A 27,151-nucleotide genomic window follows, 5' to 3' on the forward strand; every position below is an offset into this window, starting at 1 on the left:
TGTGCTCCGCAACAAGAGAGTCCGTGATAGTGAGAGGCCCCCACTTGCCGCAACTAGAGAAAGCCCTCGCACAGCAACGAAGACCCAACACAGCCAAAAATAAATAAATAAATAAATAAATAAATAAATAAATAAATAAATAAAATTAAGAAATTAAAAAAAAAAAATCTCCTGTTCTCTGCCCAATCTCATTTCCTTTCCTAAAAGCAAGCAATGCTCTCAGCTTGGTGTGTTTTCTTCCAGAATGATTTCTAGTGTATGTATGTAAATATATAACTCTGCCGTGATTTCACATAATGGATATATGTGTTTTTCTGCATTCTTTCTTTAAAACTCAATACCATATTTTGGAGATTTTTCTGTTAGTACATAGAGTTAAAACTCATTCTTCTTAACTAGAATTCCACAGTAAGGCTATACCTCAGCTATTTCACCATGTCCATTTTGATGGTCCATAACGTGAGAGCCACTAAGGTCTTATCTGATTTATATAAACAAGCAGCGAAAACAATCCCAACTCTGGACCTAACAGACATCTTTTTTTTCTTATTTATTTATTTATTATTGAAGTATAATTGATTTACAGTGTTGTCTTAGTTTCTGGTGTACAGCACAGTGATTCAGTTATATATATATATATATATATACACTTTTTCATATTCTTTTTTCATTATAATTTATTATAAGATATTGAACATAGCTCCCTGTGCTATACAGTAGGACCTTGTCATTTATCTACTTTATATATAGTAGTTTGTATCTGCTAATCCGAAACTCCTAATTTATCCCTCCCCTCGAACTTTCCCCCTTGGTAACCATAAGTTTGTTTTCTATGTCTGTGAGTCCATTTCTGTTTTGTAAATAAGTTCATTTGGATCATATTTTAGATTCCACATACAAGTGATATCATATGATATTTGTCTTTCTCTGCCTGATTTACTTCATTTAGTATGATAATCTCTAGGCCCATCCATGTTGCTGCAAATGGCATTATTTCATTATTTTTTATGGCTGAGTAGTATTCCATTGTATTTATATATAATATACCACATCTTTTTCATCCATTTATCTCAAACAGATATCTTATTTGAAACTCTCACTTAAAGCTCCTCACCCAATTCCCTTGAACTCTATCCTGGAAAGGGAGACACAAACAATCTTTGCAACCCCCAAACCTGTCCAGGCTTCTGTCTGCAAACTACAAACTCACTTTTCTGCTCCCAGAAATTTTACCCTGCATGGGGGAAGCAGACCTTCCATCTCCTGAATCCACATCCAACCTATGGTTTTTGCTCTCCCGCTGTCCAGTTTCCTTGACCTTTGATATCCAAAGCCAAGCACGTCCACTAAAACACCAACAAAACAAATTAACAAAACTTTTTACCCAAGCAGCAGCTCCTACAGAAGTGCTTTGACTCTCAACCCCACCGTGAATTGAAAAAAAAAATCAGCCCCTCTTTTAAGTCTCTGAGATTCTAGCTGGTCTTCCCTGAGGCAAGTGCACTAATATCTCAATGGTGAAATGAAAGGTAACAGGACAAGGAAGCCCAGGGAGGGTGAGACCTGAGTTAATACCTCAAATATGATCTACTACAACTTGAACATTTTCCCAAATTAGGTATACTTTACAAGCATCATTTTAATGGTTGCCCAGTATTCTAACCAACAAATATAATTTACCATTCTCTTATTTTTTTAAATTATATTATAAATGATCCATTATGGTTATCTTAGGACATACTCCCCCACCCCACCCCAAATCTGTATTATACAATTTACATAATAGTATTTATATTATGTTAAGGCTTTTGTTGCATATTCCAAATTGCTTTCTAAATAGTTGTAACTGTTTGAGTCTAGAAGGCTGTCGTACTTGCATTAAGCACTGGTAGAGCACATAAAGACTCCTGCCCCAATCTTGAAAAAGCTGTCTGTATTAGCTGTCACTGCATCCTCACCTCTTACTCATTCCTCAACTCACTGTGGTCTGGCTTCTGCCCAAACCACTCCACTGAATTTGCTTCTGCCAAAGGTCTTGTTGCTAAATCTAAGTCCTTCTCTTGTTTGACTTCCCAAAAGCATTTGAGAAGCTTCTATGCTCTCCTAGGTTTCTTCTCCCCATATTCAGTCTCCTTTGCAGGTCTGTCCTCCTCTTTCTAGCCTGCCCATATTTCCCAGGGATCTGTCTTAGGCCTAATCACCTTCTCACTCTAAAAACTCTCTGATACCTGAAAACTGGGTTCACCTCATGGTGGGTGTTGAGCCAAAAGACACAACCAAGCCAAAGATCAGGAGAAGGAAGGATTTATTATTACTTGCAGCAAGTAAGGGGAACACCGGAGATCTCTCCCCGGTAAGAGGTGTCTCCCCCAAACACCAAAACTGGGGAAGTTTTAAGCTAAGGGTATATGCATATTCATGAAGGGGCTTGAACAGAGGAAAATTCAGTATAGAATTGGGGCAAAGGTCGACAGAGTCCAAGCTTTAGTTGAGTGAAATTAGGAGGGTCAACATCATCATTCTGTCCTCCACCTGGATAGGGGCCTTAGTTCCTGCAGAACTCAAAGACTATATCACATTGTCATGTACATCCCTTGAGGAGGAACTAGGACTCTGTTTTATTCCTGAATAAAATTTATTTATTTCTTGACTGCTTTTCCTTTGTTCCTGCATTCCCTTACTTTTCTTAAGATCATTATTACTGAGACCTGTTTAAGGGCAAGCACTGTGGCCAGGCTTAGATCACAAAGTGGTTTAGGCCAAAATGGCTTCTCTTATGTCGAAGCCATTCCTGGTTCTCCTTCTCCTGGGACCCCCTAACCTACCTGCTTACATCTCCTCAGGCAATCTCATACATGCCTACTTCTAAATGTTGATGCCTCCTAAACCTCCAGCTCCATTCTCAGCTCCCTCCAGAGCCCTATGTCCATCTGCTCACTGGACAGGCCACTCCAGTAGGAAGTCCCAAGCCCATCTCAGTAGAACAATGTTGAAACTAAACTTACCTTCTTCCTCCACCCCTGCCACCCCTTTATCCCTCATTTCACACCACATGTGAGGTGACCAAGCTAGAGACATGAGCATTCATGTCTCTCATTCCTCACTTTCAATTAATTTCCCAGTCTTGTTGATTCTAGCTCTAAACGTCTCTCAAATCAGTCCACATGTCCCATGTCCTCTGTCACTATGAGTTCAGGTCTGTATCAATGAATGGTGCCTGGATTACTGGATCAGGCTCCTAACTTGGTTACCTGCCTCTAGTTTTGCTTCCCTCCAACCCACTTTTGTTTTTGTTTTTGTTTTTCGCCATGCTTCATGGCTTGCAGGATCTTAGTTCCCTGACCAGGGATCGAACCCAGGCAACAGCAGTGAAAGCCCTGAGTCCTAACTATGGGACCACCAGGGAATTCCCCCTCCAACCCACTCTTGACACTGCAAGGATAGTAAGCTTTCTGAAGTGCAAATCGAATTACACCTTTCCCAGCTCATAACCTTGCAGTCTTTCCCCACTGCCTCAGAATAAACTCCAAGCCCCTTGCTTCCTGAGGCAGAGGTATGGGTGTCTGTAAATTTACAAAATTACCATACAGTAAAATTGATTCTACAGTTCTGTGACTTTTAACACACGTATAGATTCTGAGGCCACCACAACAATCCATCACCCTCCCCCCCAAACCCCTCATGTTATCCCTTTATAGTCAAGCCCTTCCCCATCCCTAACCCCTGAAGACCACTGATCTATTCTCTACAGCTATAGTTTTGTCTTTTCCAAAAAATGTAATGCAATCTTTTGAAAAAAAGCCCCTTAAGGCGGCTTTAATGCTTCTACCTAGCTCTCCTCCCTCACCTCCAACAACTGCCCCTCCCCCGCCCTTGCAATTAGACTGAACTATTTTCAGTTCTTGGGGAGCTCCAAGCTTTCCTACATCTAGGCAACCTCCCCGATCCCTGCCCTTTGGAATAGGGGGCCCCTCCTCTGTTCTGCACAGTGCCTAGGGTTTCCCCATTACGGCTCTTCCACGCTGTTGTAATGGCCAGGTTATTTATCGATCTCGTCCATCAGACACTTCCTTCTTCGCAGAGGCCTTGTTTTAGGCACAGCTACAAGTCCAGTTTCCCGCATGGGCCGACACCACCACACACCCACCCTTAAAGCCCCAGTATTCCCCGGGGTGTCAAGACTTTCGGAGGCCCGCGAAGCCTCAGCAATCATGTGCACGGGGGCGGGGCGAGGCGCCGCGACCCCGCCCCCTCTGCGCGGCGCTAAGAGCGGGCGGGGCCACGGCCGTTCGCGCGCCCCTCATCCACCGTTTCTGCGCTTGCGCGCTGTAGGCAACCGTTGCCTGGCGCCCGCGGCCCTGAGGTAGGAGCGTCGGCCGCCGACGCCCTCCGCTTTCGGCCTGAGGTAACCGGCCTGGCGGTCCCAGGACGTTCCCGACGCATGGCGGAGTGCTGCGGACGATGCCCATGAAGTTCGCAGTCCTTCTAGTTGCGCTGTTGCTATGGCCTTCGTCCGTGCCGTCGTATCGGAGTGAGTGACCGGCCCGAGGTAGCAGCCACCCCAGGGGACACTGCTGGGGGAACTTCCCGGGTTTCAGGGCCCGTCCGAGACCCGGCTCTTCTTTTTCTTGGTCCTGCGTGCCTCCCCAGCCCCACTGTCCAGGGGCCCTACCTCTGGTACTGAGGTGTGTCCCTGTCCTACTCCGACCCCACCTGCGCGCGACCAGGCAGTGATCCAGGCAGTGGATCCCAAACGTGACCGGGCTGCGCCGGGCTGGGTCCCTGGGGCTGCGGGGGTGAACTCTTCACCCCGGCGGAGACGGTCCTTGCTCCCCTGGCCCCGTTTACCGGAGAGTCGCTGCAGCTGTGATAAAACGGGGTGGGCCACCTGCGGCCAGAGGGTCCGGGCGGCCGGCTTTGGTTCGGCTGGCTGGCTGGCTGGGCATGGTTTTCACATTTTTAGCCGTGAATGTGAAATGTGATCTTTCGTGACTTGCGCAAAAGTACGAAATTCCAATTCATTAAGTTTTCCTGGAACACAGCCAGCTCATTCTTTTGTGTATTGTCCAGGCTGCTTTCCCGCCTTTTAACAGCAGAGTCCAGTAGTTGCCACGGAGACAGGATGGGCTGCAAAGCCTGAACTATTTGCTCTCTGGCCCTTTACAGAAAGAGCTTGAGCCTGTGGTTAAACGGGGGGAGCGTGTGGATTGCGGGCAGCTGTCTGGGACGCTGGCTGACCTCCTATGCACTTCCACAGAGCATCGTCGGGTGCACAGGATTCAAAACCCTAGCTGAGCAGAATTACAGCTTCCCACTTGCCCCTCCCCGATGGCTGAAAACTAATAAGGTCATATTCAGGGGTGCTGAGACTATTAACATCACACGGACACCTCGAGGTGTTTGTGTCTGATAGCTGATATTCCAGATGGGACCATGAGGCCTGTTCATCTAGTCTAACGGTAGTTTATTGTAGCATCTAGTAATGTTGGGGTTTCATTTAACTATCTAACTAAATAAAATTTAACTGGTAGGTGTGAAAAAAGTACTAAGGTACACGCTAGCTATGCAGAGCTGTATTTCAGACTTGTTAGAAAGTCTTAGTTAAAAATTAGATTTCAAAAATGAAAACACAGCACAACCTAAGTCATAAATAGTAGTGGATAAAGTTCTGAATAAAGTGCCCTAGATAACTAAAGTTAACCCTTTCAATACTAGCCCTTATGATAGTTGATTTAAACAAAAGTCTTCATAAAATTTTTCTTTTTTGTGGTAAAGGAACAGAACATACTGAAGAGGATAATTGTCTTTTCTTGCTGTCTAGTGGTCATTATTACTAACACCAGCTATTGCCTTTTGGTAGTTGTAGAGCAGTAGGTCACAACTGACTAACATATATGCAGACTTTAGTTGAAGTGACATTAATACTGTCACACAGTACTCTCTGAGACTGCTGGTTAGCAATTCCTGGATTCTCAGCTCAGCACAATCTCCGGCCTAACTCCATAATTTCATGGCCTGTGCTTTTTCTTTGTACCCTCTTAACCTAAACTTTCTTAAGGCTTGTAGGAAATGAAAAGATACTTCTCAGAAAAAGGAATGATTTTGTGTTGAAGATATAGATGATACAAGACATAAGGAAAATATATACAGGTCCCAGATCATAGAAGATACCTTAGAAAAATGTACTTTACGTCTTTTCCATGGAAGGGCTTAAGGGGTATGTAGGGCCATGCTAACATGTCTACTTTCTCTGTGAAACTAGGCTTATCATTGTGTTTGATTTAAGTCAGTTATGTATTCTTTATTTTGTATGTCCAGTATTCCAGCAGTGTTGGCAAGAGTCATATAAAAGAAATGCTCTCATGCCAAAGTAAAGGCATATAGGTTTTCATAATGAAAAGTGCATCTTTAACAATTTTTTTTTTTAGAATACAAGACAGTTTTGAGGTTATCTTATACAAACATCACAGGTATGTATTAAGTAATTACAGTTGTTGAAAACATCAGTACTTCTTGTAATTACTCATACCTTTTTAGTTACAAGTACTTTTTTTTTTTTGGCTGTGTTGGGTCTTCGTTTGTGTGCGAGGGCTTTCTCTAGTTGCGGAGAGCGGGGGCCACTCTTCATCGCGGTGCGCGGGCCTCTCACTATCGCAGCCTCTCTTGTTGCGGAGCACAGGCTCCAGACGCGCAGGCTCAGTAGTTGTGGCACACGGGCTTAGCTGCTCCGCGGCATGTGGGATCTTCCCAGACCAGGGCTTGGACCCGTGTCCCCTGCATTGGCAGGCAGATTCTCAACCACTGCGCCACCAGGGAAGCCCACAAGTACTTCTTGTAACTACTCATACCTTTTGAGTATACCTTATACTCTTTGAGAGTTGGGTGTACAGCAGTCTACACTCGTCTACATACACATAGATCCTGATGATGCAGGATAAACATCTTTTTACTATGTACTTAAATTTATATACATTTAATTAATTTCCTTATATTTGATTTTTCCTTAGTTTTATTTTTTCAGCTTTAAAAATCATGCCTCTTTAATGCATTGCATTGTACAACTTGCTTTTTTTCTTTTTAAAGAGAATACTTTTTGCTTTTTTAAAGTGTAACTTCTAAAGTAATATTAACATAATAGTTATATATTTAAGTACTATTAACTACTATTAAAATAAATTATATAATTTGCCTTTTATAATTTTAAGTCACTAGATATTCATGGGCCTGAAGCTATAAACGCAAGAATGTGAAATATTAGTTTTAGGGCCTTTTTTTTGGTATCTCATGAATAACTTGTTTTTTCCTAGTCATCTCTTTGGATAAATCAGCAAGAGTAGAGGTAATGATAGAGGATTGTTTTAATAGGGTTAACAAAAACTCTTAACTTGGTTCTCTAGGTTTGTGTTAAAAGAAGGCTCAATATGTGAGTCTTTTTTGTCTTTAGGACGGCTTTTGTCCTAATGGACCACAGAAGGCAAGGGAAGTAGTAGTAAGGCAATAATTATTCAAATCTATTGGCAATTGATGGAGTTGAAAAGGAAAAATTGGAAGGAAAAGCAGATTCCTTTTATTTCAAGAACATTAAAAAGGTAAAATTCACTTGGTTCTGGTGCTGCAAGTTCACTTTTCACTGTTTCAAGGACCAAGGCCATGGCACTTGGGAGAGTCTTTCAAACCTGTGAACGGAATGTCATGACACACTTTGTTAATGTTTTAGATAATGAGGAGCATGTCTTCTAATGCGAAGGTCCAGAGGGTGGCCTTTGGAGGTATAGTAGTTTCATTAGCCTGTCTATTAATATTTTATGGGGAAAAAGTTCTGTTTTTCTGTTCTTTTGAGCTGTCTTCTGTGTTCTTTTGATAGGATCTCATGTATTTTTTTTAAAATAGATTTATTTATTTATTTATTTATTTTTGACTGTGTTGGGTCTTCGTTTCTGTGCGAGGGCTTTCTCTAGTTGTGGCGAGCGGGGTCCACTCTTCATCGCGGTGCGCGGGCCTCTCACTATCGCCGCCTCTCTTGTTGCGGAGCACAGGCTCCAGACGCGCAGGCTCAGTAGTTGTGGCTCACGGGCCCAGTTGCTCCACGGCATGTGGGATCTTCCCAGACCAGGGCTCGAACCCGTGTCCCCTGCATTGGCAAGCGGATTCTCAACCACTGCACCACCAGGGAAGCCCCGGATCTCATGTATTTTTCAAGACTTCTTGTTTCCTGACATGAACCAGTTGTATCAAGACCACTTCGTATATTCTGTGTTCTGAATGGGATTAGCCATCCTTTTGAGGAGACAAAGTAGAACATGGTATTAGAGACCAAAGTACCTGGGATGCATATCAGTGCTGGGTGATATTATTATTTAGGTTATTTTACTCAACAGAACTAGAAGAGATATATTTCAAGGTCATGAATTTGTTTTGGTTCTGATTAAATTTTAACATTACTCATTGGATAACTTTCTGATTTTTAACTCTTTACCTAAACTAAATTTGTATTCCTTTTTCAAAATATAATTTAGTGAAGCTGTTTTGGTTATCTGTTGCAGCATAAAAGACCATCCCCAAATTTTATTATTTCTCACGATTCTGTGGGTTGTCTGGACTCAGCTGGGCAGTTCTGCTTCATATGGTAGAGTTGAGGAAGCTCAACTTGGATGAGAACATCCAACATGGCTGCTCATATTCCAGGGTCTTTCTCTACATGACTTCTCATCTTTGAGTAGTCTAGCGCAAGTGTCTTTATACCATGGCAGCTTGCTTCCAAGAGGGAGCTTTATAAGCCCCCTGTACGCAAGCTCTTATAAAGCCTATGCAGTGTCAGATTTGCTAATGTCCTATAACAGGCCAAGACAATCACATAGGGAGAGCCTGTATTCAGTGGGGGAAGAAAGACACTACCCAAAAACATAAATACCAAGAAGTGCAAAGCCATCAAGTTATATATCTTCTTTGTTTTTCAGCTTCATTGAGGCATAATTGACTAATAAAATTATAATATATTTAAAGTGTACAATGTGATAATTTGACATATGTGTATGTTGTGAAAGAATTCCCACCATTGAGTTAATTAACACATATCACCTCACATCTTTACATTTATTTTTTTATTTTTTTTTATTTTTTTTAAATGTTTGATGCAAATCTTTTTTTTTTTTAATTTTTATTTTATTTTATTTATTTATTTATTTATGGCTGTGTTGGGTCTTCGTTTCTGTGCGAGGGCTCTCTCCAGTTGTGGCAAGTGGGGGCCACTCTTCATCGCGGTGCGCGGGCCTCGCACTATCGCGACCTCTCTTGTTGCAGAGCACAGGCTCCAGATGCGCAGGCTCAGCAGTTGTGGCTCACGGGCCTAGTTGCTCCGCGGCATGTGGGATCTTCCCAGACCAGGGCTCAAACCCGTGTCCCCTGCATTGGCAGGCAGATTCTCAACCACTGCGCCACCAGGGAAGCCCTACATTTATTTTTTATTTTTTATTTTTTAAAGCTTGTGTCATGCTTTATTTATTTATTTATTTATTTATTTATTTATTTATGGCTGTGTTGGGTCTTCGTTTCTGTGCAAGGGCTTTCTCTAGTTGTGGCAAGTGGGGGCCACTCTACATCGCGGTGCGCGGGCCTCTCACTATCGCAGCCTCTCTTGCTGCGGAGCACAGGCTCCAGACGCGCAGGCTCAGTAATTGTGGCTCACGGGCCCAGCTGCTCCGCGGCATGTGGGATCCTCCCAGACCAGGGCTCAAACCCGCGTCCCCTGCATTGGCAGGCAGATTCCCAACCACTGCGCCACCAGGGAAGCCCCATCTTTACATTTTTGTGTGTATCATCAACTGTTGTCACCATATTATACATTAGATCCTCAGGCTTTATTTTTCTTATAACTGAAAGTTTGTACCCTTTTACCAGCCTCTCTCCCTATTGCCCCATCCCCAACCCTAACATTACATTTCTTTAACAAGGACATTTAATTAATATAAACATAATTACTTGTTTGTTTTACCTGCCAGCAAAAATTAAAATTTGCGTTAACAAATTATAGGAAAACTGCTGGAAGAATAACAAGATGCAATGTTTCTTTTTGTGATCATTTTTTGAGTACACACCACTAATGAAGCATAGTTATTACAACTTTGATTTGAGTTGGAAGTACTTCAGCTCAGTTATTCAAGTTCATTTTAATTTGAAGGTGTTGGTGTTTTAGCTGGCAGTTCTTACATGATGACAGCTTTCAGGTATTAATTCTTACTTGCAACACTTAACTTCTGTAGAGTATGGGAAGTCTATTCTTTGTGAGCTCATTTCATGACATGGACGGAAAATACAAGCAATTTGTTCTCCAAAGTTAAGACATTCAGCCAGAGTCTGGCCCACCTATAAATGATTCAGTGTGTGCGTGTATGCTAAGCTTTATATACATGAGTTCTTTATTGATAAAGCCATTGTGGTTTTCGCTCTTGTGGTAATAAAAATCCTAGTTATATTTGAATCTTTTAAAAGATTAGCATCCATGATTTTGGTTAAATTTTGGGTGCAATCACCAGTTGCTGTATCAAGATTACAGGCCAAGGGCAAAGTAAAAACATATGAGTTCTTAAAGCACAATGACCAGACATATTCCATTGAACTTTAATTTTTTTTGTCATTATGTGAAAAGTTTAAAAATTGATCTTTCCTTCTTTACTGAGCTACTAGGTTTCCCCTAGTTATATGGAACATTTTGCTACTACTTTTAACTTACCAGGTATTTAATGTTATACCAATTTTTTTGTTTAAATTAACAATATTATTGGGCTTTAAGGCCTTAGTTTTTTAAAACATAAATTGCATTTTAAGCACATGATCAGATAGCAGCCATCTTATATTGAGAGGTATAGATTTTTTTAGAATTCCATCTTGACTTGTAGTGTTTTTGAGTGTGTTTCTTTGTACTGCCTAGGTATTACATTATGTATACATAACATCACAATATTGGTATCAGCATTTTACCAGTTTCAGTGAAATGTAGAAACCTTACCTGCCTTTATGTTCTTTTACCCTCTCCCATTCATAATATAATTGTCATATATATTTCTTTTACATACCTTGAGAACCATATCAGATAGTATTATAGTTTTTGCTTCAACTTTCAAACTTAATTTGGAAAACTCAAGAGGAAAAGAAAAGCTCACTGAATTTACCCATATTTTTCCTCCTTCCGTTATTCTTTCTTCCTTCTCAACGTTCAGGATTCCTTCTTTTATCATTTCCTTTCTGTTTAATGAGCTTCATTTAGTCATTCTTTTAGGGTAGGTCTTCTGGCCACAACTTATCTTAATATTCCTTCATCTGAGAGGTCTTGATTATCCTTTCATTCCTGAAGGAGATTTTCCCTTGATAAAGAATTCCTAGGTTGACAGTCCTTTTCCTTTTAACACTTGAGAAATATTATGCCATCTCCTTCTGACCTTCATGATTTCTCATGAGAATTCAAATTGTCATTTAACTTGCTTCTTTCAAGATTTTTTTCTTTGTCTTTAGAGTTTTCAGAAGTTTGACCATGATATGTATTGACATGGATTTCTTTGGGTTTATTCTGTTTGAGATTCACTCAGCTTCTTGAATCTGTAAATTCATGTCTTTTGCCAAATTTGGGAAATTTTCAGCCATTATTATGTCTTTGAATGCTTTTTCAGACTTATCCTTTTTCTTTTTTCCTTTCAAGGCTCAGATGACATGAATGTTAGATCTTTTCATTGTAGTCTCACAAGACCCTGAGGCTCTGTTCAATTTTTTTTTTTTTCATTTTTTCTCTGTTATTCAGATTGGGTAATTGCTATTGTTCTGTCTTCCACTTCACTGCTTCTTTCCTCTTTTCTGCTGTTGAGCCTACCCATTGAGTTTTTCATTTCAGTTATTGTGTTATTCAGTTCTAAAATTGAATTCATCCTTATATATTCTATTTCTTTGCTGAGATTTTCTATTTATTTGCTAAGACTTTCTATTTTTCATTTGTTTCAAACATGTCCATAATTGCTTGTTGAAGCATTTTTATGATGGCTACTTCTAAATCCCTGTCAGATAATTCAAACATCTGTATCATCTCTTACATCTCTTTAGCTCTTCTGCTACAGATTTAAATAGACCTCTGACACCACTTCAGTGGTGGATGGGGAGTGTTGCGTTGTTACCACAGGGTGGAGAAGAAAGTCCTAGCTCCTTACTTAGTCTTCTCTACTTGAAGAGAAGAGGTATTCACACTTTCAGTGGCATTTCTGTGGGATAAGGGCAGAGGGGTCGGGGCAGCTCAGTGAAGCTTGATGAGGGTGAAAGTCTATGTTCTCCACTCAGCCTTTGCTGGTGGAGGGGTAGGATTGCAGTGTTTTCTGTGGTTTTGGCTTCTTAAAAAAATTTCTGTCTTGCTCGGCTATTCTTTTCCTGGTCCTTTGGCTATGCAGAGAGCAGTCTTTTCTTGGAGCCTTTTTTGTCTGTGTCCATTGGTGCTTCTGGATTGCCAGCATCTCCAGTCCCCAGTCTAGGGTATATGTGGCAAAAAGAAAACCCAGGGAATTCACTGCTGTGTCATTACTCAGGTCCTGAAGTCCCTAGTTGGTCTCTCTTCCTCTCTCCACCTTTCCAAGTCTTCTTATCTCATGCTTGTCTTGCATATAATGTTCAGGGGTTTTAACTGTGCTTAGTAGTAAGGATATGGGGAAAAATACATGTTTTCTATCTTTTTGGAAGTGGAAGTCCAGATATATTGTTTTAAAACATTTTATTTGGGGCTTATGGAAGAGGCAGTGTGTTTTACAAGTAAACAAGAGTACCTAAGTAGGACATGCATGGGAATTATGTGATGACCTGTTTTTATTTTGGTCAAAATATGTTGGAATTAAGCTTACAGTGCTTTTGTCTATATTATTTTCCAGTTTGTGTATAAGGTACTAGTTGTTGGAAAGGAGAGAGAAGTCCTAATTGACTATCAGATATCTATTTAAGTTATTTAGATAGAATTTTATCTGAGTAGTGATTCATAGTACTCTAAATAATTTAGAGAGACTGTAAATAAATTCAATATTTTGAGAGTTTATCTAAAATTGTCCTTTAATTTTTAATTATTATAGGCAATTAACCATTGTACATTATTTTACTAGCAACATTCTTTTTACTTTAAAATCAGTTTGATGCCAAACCTCAAGTTTTTTTCTTTTAAAAATCTTTAGATAAATACGTGTGCTATTAATCTAAAATTGTTTTAGTTTGAAGGTTCATAATTAAGAATGTCAGTAATTATAACCAAGTTAATGTCAAAGTAAAATGCAATTCATATTAAGTATTATCAGAGAACTATAAAAGGTAAAGACTCTACACAGAACATTTTAATGGAAGAATTCTGTTGGTCCTTGTGACTTTACAGTATTGTATAAGTTTTATAATAACCAGTTTTTAAGATACCAAGTGTTTGGTTTATAACACATTTCAAGTGAAATCCCATATTCACATTTTATTTATGTGTTGTTCAGTACAGTTCTTGAAAAGTTTAGCTATATGGACCTCAAGTGCAAAAACCCAAATTCTGCATAGATTTGGATGTGCCCTATTTGCTTTCCAGTTTTGTATTCTGTGATAACTACACAATCACCATACAAGTAAAACTCATAAAAATACTTTTTTAAGAGTAAAAGTTTTAAAAAGACCTAAAATTGACCAATATTCTTCTGAAATTTTAAATTGTTACATTAAATAAGGAACTTCCCAAAGATATATTAAAATTACCTACTTTTATTATAACCCTATATTTTATTACCCTTTGAAGTAAAGATTTTTCATATTAAAGCTCCCAAATTTGAGGTTATATATTTTTAAAAGAAATCAACCCCCCCCTGCCCTTTTTTAACCAAAGAAGAAGGGGGAGTGGTTTAGTTTTCCTCTTTATTCGGCTTAGAAACTATTGGTTCTTTGGCCAAGATTTAGGGTGACATGTTTTTTCCTTTTTTAAAATTTTAGTCTCAAAGGAACTAGGTGTGTTTCTAAATAAGCTTTTTAATGTTAGCATTTTATTGCTGTCATTACGTTTTATTGTAATTTTTGGCATGCTGTCACTTTTTAGGAGCATAAAAACTCTCCCCCCACCCCTTTTTTGAGAGTAAGGTTTTTCTGGAAAAAATTGTTAGTTAAAACACTTAGTGCATTTTAGCTTTACTGATTAGAAAATCTCTCCAGAAACAGCTAAAGGTGTAGCCTTCAGGATGTTTATAAAAAATACATTTATATATTTCCATTCTTTTAAATAGATGTTGTAGAAGAAATTTTTTTTCACACCTATTACCAAGTGAATTAGATATATTCATGCAATTAGATATTTTAATTGGTGCTTAATGGTGCATTTTTAAGAACTTGGGACTTCCCAATATCATTTTCAAAACTTGATTAGTGTACAGTATATTTGCACAGATAACAGAGCACTAAGTTTTCTTGGAGTGGTTTTTTATGCAGTTTCTTGAGCAAATAAAATAAGCCAGTTAATTTACATATGTTAAAACCATTATTTATAGCTTAAAATGAGTAACTAAACCTAAAAATCATATTTTTTAATTAAAAAAAATTTACAATATCTTTGGTCACATAAACCATAGTTTCTTAGCTGTGATGGGGAACCAAACCACTCCTAACTCTTTGGTAGAAGAAGAAAAATCTTATGAGTTCTATTTTCAGATTCATAATCTTAAATTTAAGAAATTTTATATTAACTTCCTCTTTAAAGTAATAAAAGTTATGGCATAATGAAACTGGTAAATATAACTCTTGGTTTATATATGTCTTCAGTTAGCTCTGCTAACTAAAATGGAAATAACATCTTTGATAAAATTAAATTTTATAAATTCTGGTTCTTTAAAAATGATTTTTTAAAATCGGTGTTAATGTCTAGTAACTATAATACAAAACAGTTACAAAAATGAGATTTTAAATATATAATATATGTAGAGTAAAGTGCACAATCACAATGTATGGCTTAATGAATTTTTATAGTTAATGCTCCTGTGTAACCAGTGCCTAAACCAAGAAACAAAATATTACCAACTAGTTTACAAGCATTATATTTTAATGAATGCAAATATATAAAATCTTGCATAGAAATTTAAATGGCTGGAATTTTCTAAATTTCTTGCACATACAAAACTGGGTTTACCAGAAAGAACTTGTATAAAAAAGAAAGGTTTGTAGTACATGCATAACCTTGTATAGAAAGGTTATGCACAAAGCCACATGAGTCATTAGGTTAATCAAATAAAATTCTTGACAGTGACAGATCAAACTGCTTATATTTTTCATCCATCTGATAAAGTATACTAATAAAAAACAGCCTTCCCTTAAACTCTAGTATTGTAATGCTGCTACCAAGAAAGAATTGTCAGTTAAAACATCAACAATCTCAAATTAAAATTAAAGAATTAGAATAGAGAATACATCAGATAACTGTATATTTAACAACAAAACAATTTAAAAAATTACAAGTAACCCCAAACAAGATAATTTGACTGTTCATTAATTGGAGTAGAATGTAGTCAAATTATACAAAGGCAATTGTAATATTTAACCTTGTTATTGTGTAAATACTTTTATGCTAAGTTTTAACATTAATAAGTTGTTATTGACAGAACCAATAATTATACCAGTTTTAATCAAGATTTTCAGCTAAAGTAATAGTTGTATGGTTTATCATGTTACAAAAAGGAATGCAGTTACAATTTAGATAAGGGGTTTAAAATTAAAGTAAGTATGCCTTAATGTTAAAATTCAGTTGGAAAAGAACAGTAAAAATTAATGTCTTTACATATATATTTTCTAGTTCTGTTGACTAAAATGGCCTAAGAACAATGTCAGTCCATAAAGCCAATCTTGAAATGTACCTCTAGCCCACAGACTTTTGTCTCTAATATTGTGTTCCACTAAAAGAAACCAGAACTTCTTGAAAGGATACCTGATTTTCTTAGGCAGATTATACTTAGGCAGATAAAGTACAGATTGGAGGGGTAAGGGTAGAAGTGGGATAGGAGATGGGAGGGAGGCAGGCAGCAGTAACTGCCAGATAGCAAACAAGGATGTTTTGAAAATTCAGAGGCTCCCTCAAAAGGACACAAGAGGCAGCTTACAGTGGCTCCAACTGACTAAATTGTGACCATTTGAACATAAAAAAAGAAAAGATAATATTATAAGTTAAGACTGTAAAAAGCCTATGAGTCATAATGAAACTCAAAAATATAAGAACTATTTTTCAAATAATGAATACTTTACTCAGGTGAATTTTATTCTAATATTTAAAGATATTATTTACATTTAATTTTATTTATGTTCCTAAGGTAAGCAAAAGTATTTCCATACACAAAAACGAATACAGATCAATGCTTACAAAAAGACCATACTTTCTTCCTGTAGAGTATTTATAGACAGGCTCATGATTCTTTTGCTGCTATCCCAGAGGCTCCCCTGCCAACAGGATTCACATATTAGAAGATAAGCTACCATATTGTTTCAGAAGTCAATGAAATGTGTCAAGATGGTCCATTCACACTAAGGAGCCCTCCCAACTGATCCTGATGGCTATACCACATAGGATAAAGAGAACTTGATGCTCCAAAGCCAAGTGAATTTAACCTTTTATATGTGCTTAATATATATATAGAATTATACTTTTTCCTTAAATTTTTTGCTTATTGGTAGGTTTACCAGTTGTTGCTGGTTGCTACCTTAAATTCTCTTCTTGCCCTATGTGGTTCTTGAAAAGAATGGAGTAGATAAAAACATTCCCAAAGACAATGTTAGAAGCCAAGGACTTACACACCAGGTCTTCTGCTTTCCTGGTCCAAAATAATCTTTGTAAATTTCATTTGCAACATTTAGTCTTAGGAGGTAAAATGAAAAATAATTTATTTGTGTTGCTTACTCTTCAGATGAAAAATAATGTTCCAGATTCTTGGATTTGTGGCTTCAAGGCCAAGAAAATTTAATGACTTAAAAATGTATGAGGCATATCTTAATAAAAAAATTTTTTAAACACTGATCAAGTATAGTAGTATGTATAGTATGATTGTAGTTATGTAAATATACATAACTTGAAAGATGTTATAAAATGTATATAGCATGGCAATACTCCTCAAATTGATCTACACATTCAACACAGTCCCTATCAAAATCCTAGCCTGCTTTTTTTGTAGAAATTAACAAACTGATACTAAAATTGCTATGGAGTTGCAAGAGACCCAGATACCCATAACAATCCTGAAAAAGAACAAAGTTCAAGGAGATTTCAAAATTTAGTATTACAGCTGCAGTAATCAAGACCGTGTAGTACTGGCATAAGATTAGACATATACATATAGGAATTTGGGATTAACATATGCACACTACTATATATAAAATAGATAATCGACAAGGACCTACTATATAGCACAGGGAACTCTACTCAATATTCTGTAATGACTTATATGGGAAAAGAATCTGAAAAAGAATAGAGGTGTATATATACATATAACTGAATCACTTTGCTGTATACCGGAAACTAACACAGTATTGTAAATCAAGTATACTCCAATATAAAATAAAAATTAAATTTAAAAAGAAAGAAGAGAATAGAAAATATAAAAGTGTGCCACACATAAAAAAAAAAAAAAAGAATAGACATATATATTAATGGGATTGAATTGAGAGTCCAGAAAGGAACTCTTACACTTATGGTCAATTGATTTTCAACAAGGATGCCAAGACAATTCAGTGGGGAAAAGAATAGTCTTTTCAGCAAATGGTGCTCGGACACGAGGAAAAGAAAATGAAGTTAGACCCTTACCTCAAACCACATACAAAAATTAACTCAAGCTGGATCAGAGATCTAATGTAAGAGCTAAAACTATAAAACTCTTAGATGAAAATGTAGGTGTAGATCTTTGTGTCCTTGGATTTGGCAGTGGTTTCTTAGATATGACACCAGAAGCATAAGCAACAAAAGAAAAAAAAAAGATAAATTGAACTATATCAAAATTTAAAACTTCTGTGCTACAAATGATAACTTTAAGAAAGTAAAAAGACAACTTACAGGGGCTTCCGTGGTGGCGCAGTGGTTGAGAATCTGCCTGCCAATGCAGGGGACATGGGTTCGAGCCCTGGTCTGGGAAGATCCCACATGCCGCGGAGCAACTAAGCCCGTGCCCCACAACTACTGAGCCTGCGCGTCTGGAGCCTGTGCTCCGCAACAAGAGAGGCCGCGATAGTGAGAGGCCCACGCACTACAATGAAGAGTGGCCCCCGCTCGCTGCAAGTAGAGAAAGCCCTCGCACAGAAACGAAGACCCAACGCAGCCATAAATAAATAAATAAATAAATAAATAAATAAAAGAGAACTCACAGAGTAGGAGAAAATATTTTCAGATCATATAAATGATAAGGGACTGGTCTCCAGAATATATAAAGAATTCTTACGACTCAATAATAATAAAGCAACTCAATTAAAAGCTGGGGAAACTATCAGAATAGACATTTGTCTAAAACAGATATACAAATGGTCAACAGGCTCATGGAAAGATGCTTAATATCATTAGCTGTTAGAGAAATGCGAGTCAAAACCACAATGAGATAGGACTTCACACCCACAGAGATGGCCGTATCAAAAGGACAGACAATAACAAGTATTGGAATCATATGGAGAAATTAGAACCCTCATATACTGCTGGTGAGAATGCAACTGCTTTGGTAGTTCTTGAAAGGATTAAACATAGTGTCAGTTCCACTCCTAGGCATGTACTCAAGAGAAATGAAAATGTATTAATACATCCACACAAAAACTTGTACATGAATGTTCATAGCAGCATCACTTATAATCACTAAAAAGTAGAAATGACCCAAATGTCCATCAGCTGATGAATGAATAAACAAAATGCGTTACATCCGTACAATGGTCTATTATTTGGCCATAAAAATGAATGACATACTGATATATGCTACAACATGGATGACCTTAAAAATATTATGCTAAGTGAAAAAAGCTAGTCACAAAAGAACACATATTGTATGATTTCATTTATATGAAATGTCTTGAATAGGCATTTCATAGAGAGACAGAAAGTAGATTAGTGGTTGCCTAGGGCTGAGGGGTAGGGGTGGGCTTATTTTTGGGGTGATGTTTTAAATTTAGATTGTGGTAATGGTTCCACAACTGTGGCTATACTAAAAACCGTTCAATTGTATACTTTAAAATATGTAATAGAGAAACCATGAAGATATTTTAACATTGCCTAAGATTATAATTTTCTTAAAGTTATGTTAATGTGATGTTATTTTAGAGATTGATAAAATCAAATAAAAGAAAATTAATAGAACATAAACAAATTTAGTTAAATTTATGTGATCTCAACTTATATTATGCCCTTTAGTAAGAACCAGTTAGAAGTTCGGGGGCTTCCTGAAAATTGGAGCTGTTTAACGACAATGTTTATGATGTTGTTTTAGATAAACTTCAGATTTAGAAATTTAGAAAAATATGGTTAAAGCAGTATCTTTTATTATAAAAAAACTGCCTGCTTTGCCTAAAATAAGAACTGTTTTTACTTGTCCAGATTTTCTCCCTAATTATTTTTGGACTATTAGCCAAAAGCAAACAAACAAAAAGCAAACTTAAACCAAACCAAAACAAAGAAACAATAGAAAACAGTCTTTAGACCAGCAGAGTTATCTTAAACATAACATGGAGTTTAGTTTTCCTCTACAGCATTCTTCTTTAAAAATTTTTTTGCGTGTGATTATTTCCTTAAGGTAAATTATGGGAAGTACAATTAATTTACATACTTGCCAGCATTTGGTCCATTCATTTAATCATTCATTTAACAGATGCCTTTTGACTGTCTACTATGGTGCTAGGCACTGGTTAGAACAGGGGAAACAGAAAACAAAGCAGATATGTCACAGCTCTCAAAGAGCTTATAATATGTAGCAGTTAGCAAACATTAAATATATACATAGTCAAAATTATCCCAAGTTTTATAAAGAAAAGACCAGCATGCTAGAGAGAGACTAATGAAAGATCTGGGGATCAGAAAGTAAGGAAGTTACTTGTTTTACTAAAGAAGTAACATACGCACATGACAATCCTAGGTTTTATTGTTTAAAAATTTTTTTTTGCCTAATTGGTAAAAGAAAAATTGTTTTTAACTTGGCGTTTGTTTATGGATAGTGAATTTTAGCAAGTTTTCATGCTAATTGACTTTTATGTTATTCCTTAACCCTCTTCTTCCTCCTTTAATTGACTATTCTATGAGGAGGAAGTGTGTATTTTGAATGTATTGTTTGTTGATTGAAGTTTTATATTTCATTACTCATTTTAAATCATGATTTTATTATTTTCCTCAGAATAAACTCAAAATTAATTAATTTCCTTTTTTCCCTCTGTGTGAAGTGAATATATTCCTTTGTAAGTCATTGACTGTCACTTCCTACCCATACTTTGTGTTAAGAAAACGTTAGGGACTTCCCTGGTGGTCTGCTGGTTAAGACTGTGCTTTCACTGCAGGGGGCGCAGGTTTGATCCCTGGTCAGGGAAGTAAGATCCCACAGCGTGGTGTGGGAAGGAGAGAGAGAGAGAGAGAGAGAAGGAAAGAGAGAAAGAAAGAAAACATGTTAAATTTGGATCAGTTATTTTTAATATTGCCAATACATCTTAATACATGAAAGGGATATATTTTGGTCCAGTTGACAGTAGAGCAAAATTTTGTATATTTTACCTATTTATTTATGATATTTTAGTATTCACGTGTATTTAAAAATAGAGCTGTATTCCTTCAGAACAATTTTATTATCATACTTTTACTATTTTGCCAGCATCCTAGTGTCATCTTTTTATGACAACATTGTGTAGTTGTTATGTGTACCTGCTTGAAGTAAGGCAGCCTGTGTTTGAATCCCTTATTACCACTTATAAATTAAATATAATATCAGGCAAATTACTTATTCTTTCTAGGTGTCCTCCTTTTCCTCTTTATAAAAACACTTCACTGGACTTCTCTGGTGGCGCAGTGGTTAAGAATCCGCCTGCCAGTGCAGGGGACACGGGTTCGAGCCCTGGTCTGGGAAGATCACACATGCTGCGGAGCACCTAAGCCCGTGCGCCACAACTACTGAGCCTGCGCTCTAGAGCCCGCGAGCCACAACTACTGAAGCCCGTGAGCCACAACTACTGAAGCCCGCGTGCCTAGAGCCCGTGTTCCACAACAAGAGAAGCCACTGCAATGAGAAGCCCGTGCACTGCAACGAAGAGTAACCCCCACTCGCTGCAACTAGAGAAAGACCACTCGCAGCAGCAAAGAGCCAACACAGCCATAAATAAATAAATAAATAAATAAATAAATTAATTTAAAAAAACATTTCACATCCAAAGCCTTTAGTATAGTGCCTGGCACATAGTAATCGCTCAGTCAGTCAGAGCTGTTATGGTCTTTTCAATCACTGTTTTCCAATTTCCCCTTCAGATTTCATGCTACTTTTGTTCCTACAGTTTTACTATTTTGTTTACTTTTCTGTTATTTCTGTCATGTGACTAATTCTCCCTGTACTATTTCAAGAAGAAAAGTGCAGGCAGTCCCAAGCTCAGCTATTGATATAATCTCCATATCTGTGATTCCTGTTAAACCTCAAGCCTGCATTAGCAGGTAGCCATCCTGCTTAGTTGAGGCACTTTCCAGGCAGCATTATGGCTTCTCAGGGTGGAAGAGATTCTTACTTTAGCCACATTCTAAGACATTGCAGTGTTTGGTTGGATCACTAACTGGTGAACATAGAGGGAATATTATAAAGTACACCAGTGTAGACAGCAAATATCCGAAGTATAATAACCAAACTTCTAGCAGAGTAGTCTGGTCTTTGTAAGAATTTGAATTTTGTTCATCTTTCTAGCACCTCCTGAAGAATGGGGAATAGCAGATTTTCACAGCGGCCAGGGCCATTTGTAGGGATATTTGAGCCTTGATTATCTTTTACTACCTTGCTTTGTGAACATTTAAAAAAATATTTATTTTATATTGAAGTATAGTTGATTTACAATGTTGTGTTAGTTTCAGGTATACAGCAAAGTGATTCAGTTATACATATACATATATCTATTCTTTTTCAGATGCTTTGTGAACAATTTTATAATGATCAAATTGACTGGCAAGACCAGTCAATATGAAATATGTAGATGTTTTTGGAGGAAAAAAGCAGGAGGTGGGAAGTGTGTGCGGAGAGGATGGATTTAACAATAGAACAGTGTATAGACAAAGAGTACATGAAGAGGGGAGGAAAAGCAAGGTAGAAGGTAGGGTGCTCTGTTTTTAGGCAGCCATGAACAGGATTTTTAGTGTTGCCTGAGTTTCAGTATAAAGGGATTATGAGTACTTCAGTTCTTTTAGGAATCAACTAGCAATAAGTATCACCTATTTCTGTCCTTTGACAGTCTAATTTGCCTAATAGTAACCTGGGTATCCTATTTACTACTTTGAGAAGAGACAAGTTAATTAAAACATGAATGTTTAGCAGGCTGTAATCTAATAGCAATGTCTTTTAAGAAGCATTTAAACCACTGTTGGTTGCAGACTTTAGATTTGCTTGTGAATAGTTGCCCAGAATTGAAATTTTTCCAAAACAGGTTTTTAAAAACATTTAATCATGGAGAAGTTTAAATATATACACAAGTAGAAAGAATGGTATAATCTTCATATATCTATAACCAGTTTCAACTACTATTAACCTATAATTAATCTTGTTTCATTGATATTTCCACCCACATTCCTTTCCACCATACCTCCTTGATCCCTCTCCCCAAGGCTTGGTCCCTCTCCCCAACTCCTAAGACTTGGATTATTTAGAAGCAAATTCCAGACATCACATAATTTTATCAGTAAATATTTCAATATAAAGCACTAAAATATAAGTACCTTAAAAAACTACAAAATGTGAATTTCACACCTAAAAAGATAATAATTTCCTAATATTATCAAATACCTGGTCAGTGTTCAAACTTTCCTGATTCTCTCTTTTCCAGTTTAATTGAATTCAGATTCAAATAAGATTCATGCATGTAATTCATTGATATGTCTGTTAATTCTCTTTTAATCTGTAGTTCCTCCTTCATCTCTATTTTTCCCCTTGCAGTTGTTGAGGAAATTGGATCATATGTCCTATAGTTTCCCGTAGTCTAGATTTTGCTGAGTATATGCCCATGGTGTACTTGATATTTTCTTTTGTTGTCTCTTGTACTTTCCATACATTGTTAGTTAGATCTAGAGAAACTTGTTAGATTCAGGTTTGACCTTTTTTGCAAGGCCACTTCATAGGTGGTACTGTGTTCTTTTATCAGGAAGCATATGTCTGATTGTGTCTTTTGTGATGTAAATAATCATTGATACATTGCAAAATAATTATATTCTAATTATAAATGGCTTCTTCATTTATTAGCTGGAATAATTCATAAATTGAAACCTTCCCTCACCTTTAGCTGTATTTCAATATGCAGTTGCATCTATTTCTGTATTTTCTGTTCCATTCATCTGTCTATTCATGTACAATGCTATACTATTTTTATAATAGAGGCTTTGTAATATATTTTAATATATAATAGGGCTAGCCTCTTGTCTTTCTGGCTATTCTTACTCTGTTCAAATGAACTTTATAATCTATTTTTATAACCATTAATATTATTAACATATTAATGATATTTTACTAGGAGCATATTAAGTATAAAATTAACAGAGAATCTGACATCTGAGCATCTTTATTTTGAATCTTCTGGTCTTAGAACATGGTATGTCTATTTGTTGAAGTTTTCATTATGTCTTTCAGAAGATTTTACTATATTCCTGTATCAGTTTTCTGTGACTGCTATAACAAATTACCACAAACTTGGTGTCTCAAAACAACAGAAATTTATTCTCTCACAGTTCTAGAGGCTAGAAATCTAAAATCAGCTTTACTGAGCCAATATTAAGGTATAGGGCAGAGTTGTGGTCCCTCTGCAAGCTCTAGGAGAAACTATTTTCCTTGTCTCTCATTCTTTACCTTATGGCCGCTTCAGTCTAATCTCTGCCTCCTCTTCTGTGTTACTTTCTCCTCTTCTGTGTGTGTTTCAAATATCGCTCTGTCTCTCTCTTATAAAAACACTGGATTTAGATCCCTCCCAGCTAATCCAGGTTAATCTCCTTTGTCAAGATCCCTAACTTAATCACATCTGCACGGACCCTTTTTTCTTTTCTTTTAAAAAATTTTTGTTTATCTGCCTCTCTGTTCCCCCCACCACCAGTTTTATTGAGTTATAATTGACATACAGCACTGTATAAGTTTAAGGTATACAGAATAGTGATTTGACTTACATACATCATGAAATGATTACCACAGTAAGTTTAGTGAACATCTGTCATCTCATATAGATACCAAATTAAAGAAATAGAGAAAAAAAATTTTCCTTGTGAAGAGAACTCTTAGGATTTACTCTCTTAACAACTTTCATATATAATGTACGTCAGCGTTATATTTAGCGTATTGTACATTACATCCCTAGTCCTTATCTTATAACTGGAAATTTGTACCTTTTGACTGCCTTCATCCAATTCCCCCTCCCGCCCACCCCCTCCTCTGGTAACCATAGATCTAATCTCTTTTTTCTGTGAGTTTGTTTGTTTGTTTGTTTTTGAAGTATAATTGACCTACAGCACTATGTTAGTTCCTGTTACATAGTACAGTGATTGGATATTTCTGTACATTTCAAAATGATCACCACCATGAGTCTAGTCACCATACAAAGATATTACATAATTATAACTATATATTATAACTATATTCCCCATACTGTATATTTCATACCTGTGACTCGTTTATTTGTAAGGTAACATTTACAGGTTCCAGGGATTAGGACCTGATCTCTGGATGTCTATATTCAGCCTAGTATAATTCCTCATATAAATTTTGGACATGTCTTTTTCAATTTATGATTTGATATTTTCTTTCATTTTTTGTTATCATAATAGCATCTTCTTTCTCATTTTATCTTCTAACTGGTTTATATTTGTATATTGATTTTTGTGTGTTGATTTTATAACGTGCTACTTTACTAAATTCTCTTACTCCATGTAGTAGCTTTTCAATGGATTCTTTTGTGTTGTCTCGATGTATAATTATATCATCTGCATATAAAGATAGTTTTATCTTTTTCTTCCCAATTCTCATGCTTCCAGTTATCTTATCTAATTACATTGACTGATACCTCCAACATGATGTTAAATAGTAATGGAGATATTAGTATTCTGATCTTGTTCCTTGTCTTTAGCAGGAGAGCTTCTAGTGTCTTTTTAATAAATAGAATCCAAAACCTATTTCTTTTTAGGGATTTAAATTTATATTTTAAAATGAGAAATGTAACCAGTTTTGCCTTCATAGAGAATAATATTATCTTATATAGTGCTCTGTAGCTTTTCAAGTGTTTTCAAATAACTAATTTATTTAGTTCTGTGAGATAAAAGGGCAGATATAGTATCTTAATTTCATAGTTAAGTACATGTTCAGAGAAATTAGGTAGTTACCTAAGGTCATGATGCTAGAAACTGGTAGAACCAGGACCAGAATGAAAGGGTTTTTTTGACTGCACTAGGCTACAAATTCATTTTACTTAATATTTTCCTTCAGGAAAACTCTAGATTCAGGACAATGCATTTTATAAATATAAGAATACATAAATAAGTTATTTTCCTTTTTAAAATGTGACTTTTAATGGTTTACTATGTTAAGTGATTGTGTGTGTGTGCTTAGAGAGTAAAACATTATAGATAAGTCTAATGACCCCTTTAATAACCAACTTCAGTCCCATTCCCTCTCCTCTGGGGCAAATGCCCACATGAATTTGGTATGTCATGCTTCTAATCCATTAAAAAAGTTCTCAATTCACAGACAAATGTATGATGCTATGTCACTGATTCATAAAAATTATAAGGATAATATATAAATCTACCTTATGTTCTATATCTTTCTTTTTTCACCCATCATCATCAAATGGACCTCGGGGTATGCAAGACTTTTCTGAACATGACATAATACGCAGAGTCTCCTTTTAGAATCTAGATCTCTAGTAGACAAATCTAGTGTCTTTCCACTATCACTTTGACTCACTAAACTGTTCTGGTTAAGATTTTTAAAATTTAGAAATATAATTTCAATTTTGATTAAAATTCCATCTGGTCTTTCTAAGTTGTAACAGATGAGTTAAGGAAGAGAGGAGGTAAATCGTTTTTGGACTATTTTGTGCTTTCCAAAGAGCTGAATAAAAGTGCCTCCTGAGCAGAAAGTTTGTTATTTCATTTTGCCTGCAGAGGGAGGGTTCAGATAGAAGTTATTCATTAGTGTTTGGGAAAAAGTGACTTACTTCCTTGAATTAAATCAGTTTGTATCCATGATAGTGGCAAAGTCAATTCAAAATTACTTGTAACACAAAATCCTAGCACTTAAAATTAAAAACTTCTGACTCTGGAGTTGGGGAGTTGAGCCGAGTTTCAGAATATATTATTCAATAATCTTTTCCGTTTTCCACATTGGAAATGAGAGGCTTCACCACTCAGATACTGCAAAATACCAGTATAAATAGAACTGCCGGGGAGAGGGGCAAGATGGCGGAAGAGTAAGACGCGGAGATCACCTTCCTTCCCACAGATACAGTAGAAATACATCTACACGTGGAACTGCTCCTACAGAACACCCACTGAACGCTGGCAGAAGACGTCAGACCTCCCAAAAGGCAAGAGACTCCCCACGTACTTGGGTAAGGCAAAAGAAAAAAGAAATAACAGAGACAAAAGAATAGGGACGGGACCTGCACCAGTGGGAGGGAGCTGTGAAGGAGGAAAGGTTTCCACACACTAGGAAGCCCCTTCGTGGGCAGAGACTGTGGGTGGCAGAGGGGGGAAGCTTCGGAGCCACAGAGGAGAGCTCAGCCACAGGGGTGCGGAGGGCAAAGCGGAGAGATTCCCGCACGGAGGATCGGTGCTGAGTAGCACTCACCAGCCCGAGAGGCTTGTCTGCTCAGCCGCCAGGGCGGGCGGGGGCTGGGAGCTGAGGCTCGGGCTTCGGTGCTAGCCGGGAGGGAGTCCGGGAAGAAGTCTGCAGCTGCTGAAGAGGCAAGAGAC

The 27,151-nt window shown here is 37.2% G+C and overlaps 1 protein-coding gene and 1 long non-coding RNA gene across 4 annotated transcripts in view; one reads left to right on the forward strand and one right to left on the reverse strand.

The window, feature by feature from the left end:
• The window catches only part of LOC309654358, a 69,404-nt gene extending 42,790 nt beyond the window's left edge, over nucleotides 1-26,614 (reverse strand). Inside the window, exon 1 of the long non-coding RNA XR_014260183.1 lies at nucleotides 9,287-26,614. This is a non-coding gene — a long non-coding RNA (uncharacterized lncRNA). The remainder of the gene's footprint in view (nucleotides 1-9,286) is intronic.
• Nucleotides 1-27,151, forward strand: part of SPESP1 (sperm equatorial segment protein 1) — a 166,183-nt gene that overhangs the window by 124,297 nt on the left and 14,735 nt on the right. Inside the window, exon 1 of one of the 3 annotated variants that reach the window (XM_082447978.1) lies at nucleotides 4,312-4,531. The exons of the other annotated variants lie outside the window; for them this stretch is intronic. Within the exon in view, the coding sequence (XP_082304104.1) occupies nucleotides 4,462-4,531 (70 nt within the window). The 5' untranslated portion in view covers nucleotides 4,312-4,461. Of the gene's footprint in view, nucleotides 1-4,311; nucleotides 4,532-27,151 lie in introns of those variants that run through there. 3 annotated transcript variants of the gene reach the window in all.

This window comes from Balaenoptera physalus (assembly GCF_965194825.1).
Source record: "Balaenoptera physalus genome assembly, chromosome: 2".
NCBI lineage: Eukaryota > Metazoa > Chordata > Mammalia > Artiodactyla > Balaenopteridae > Balaenoptera > Balaenoptera physalus.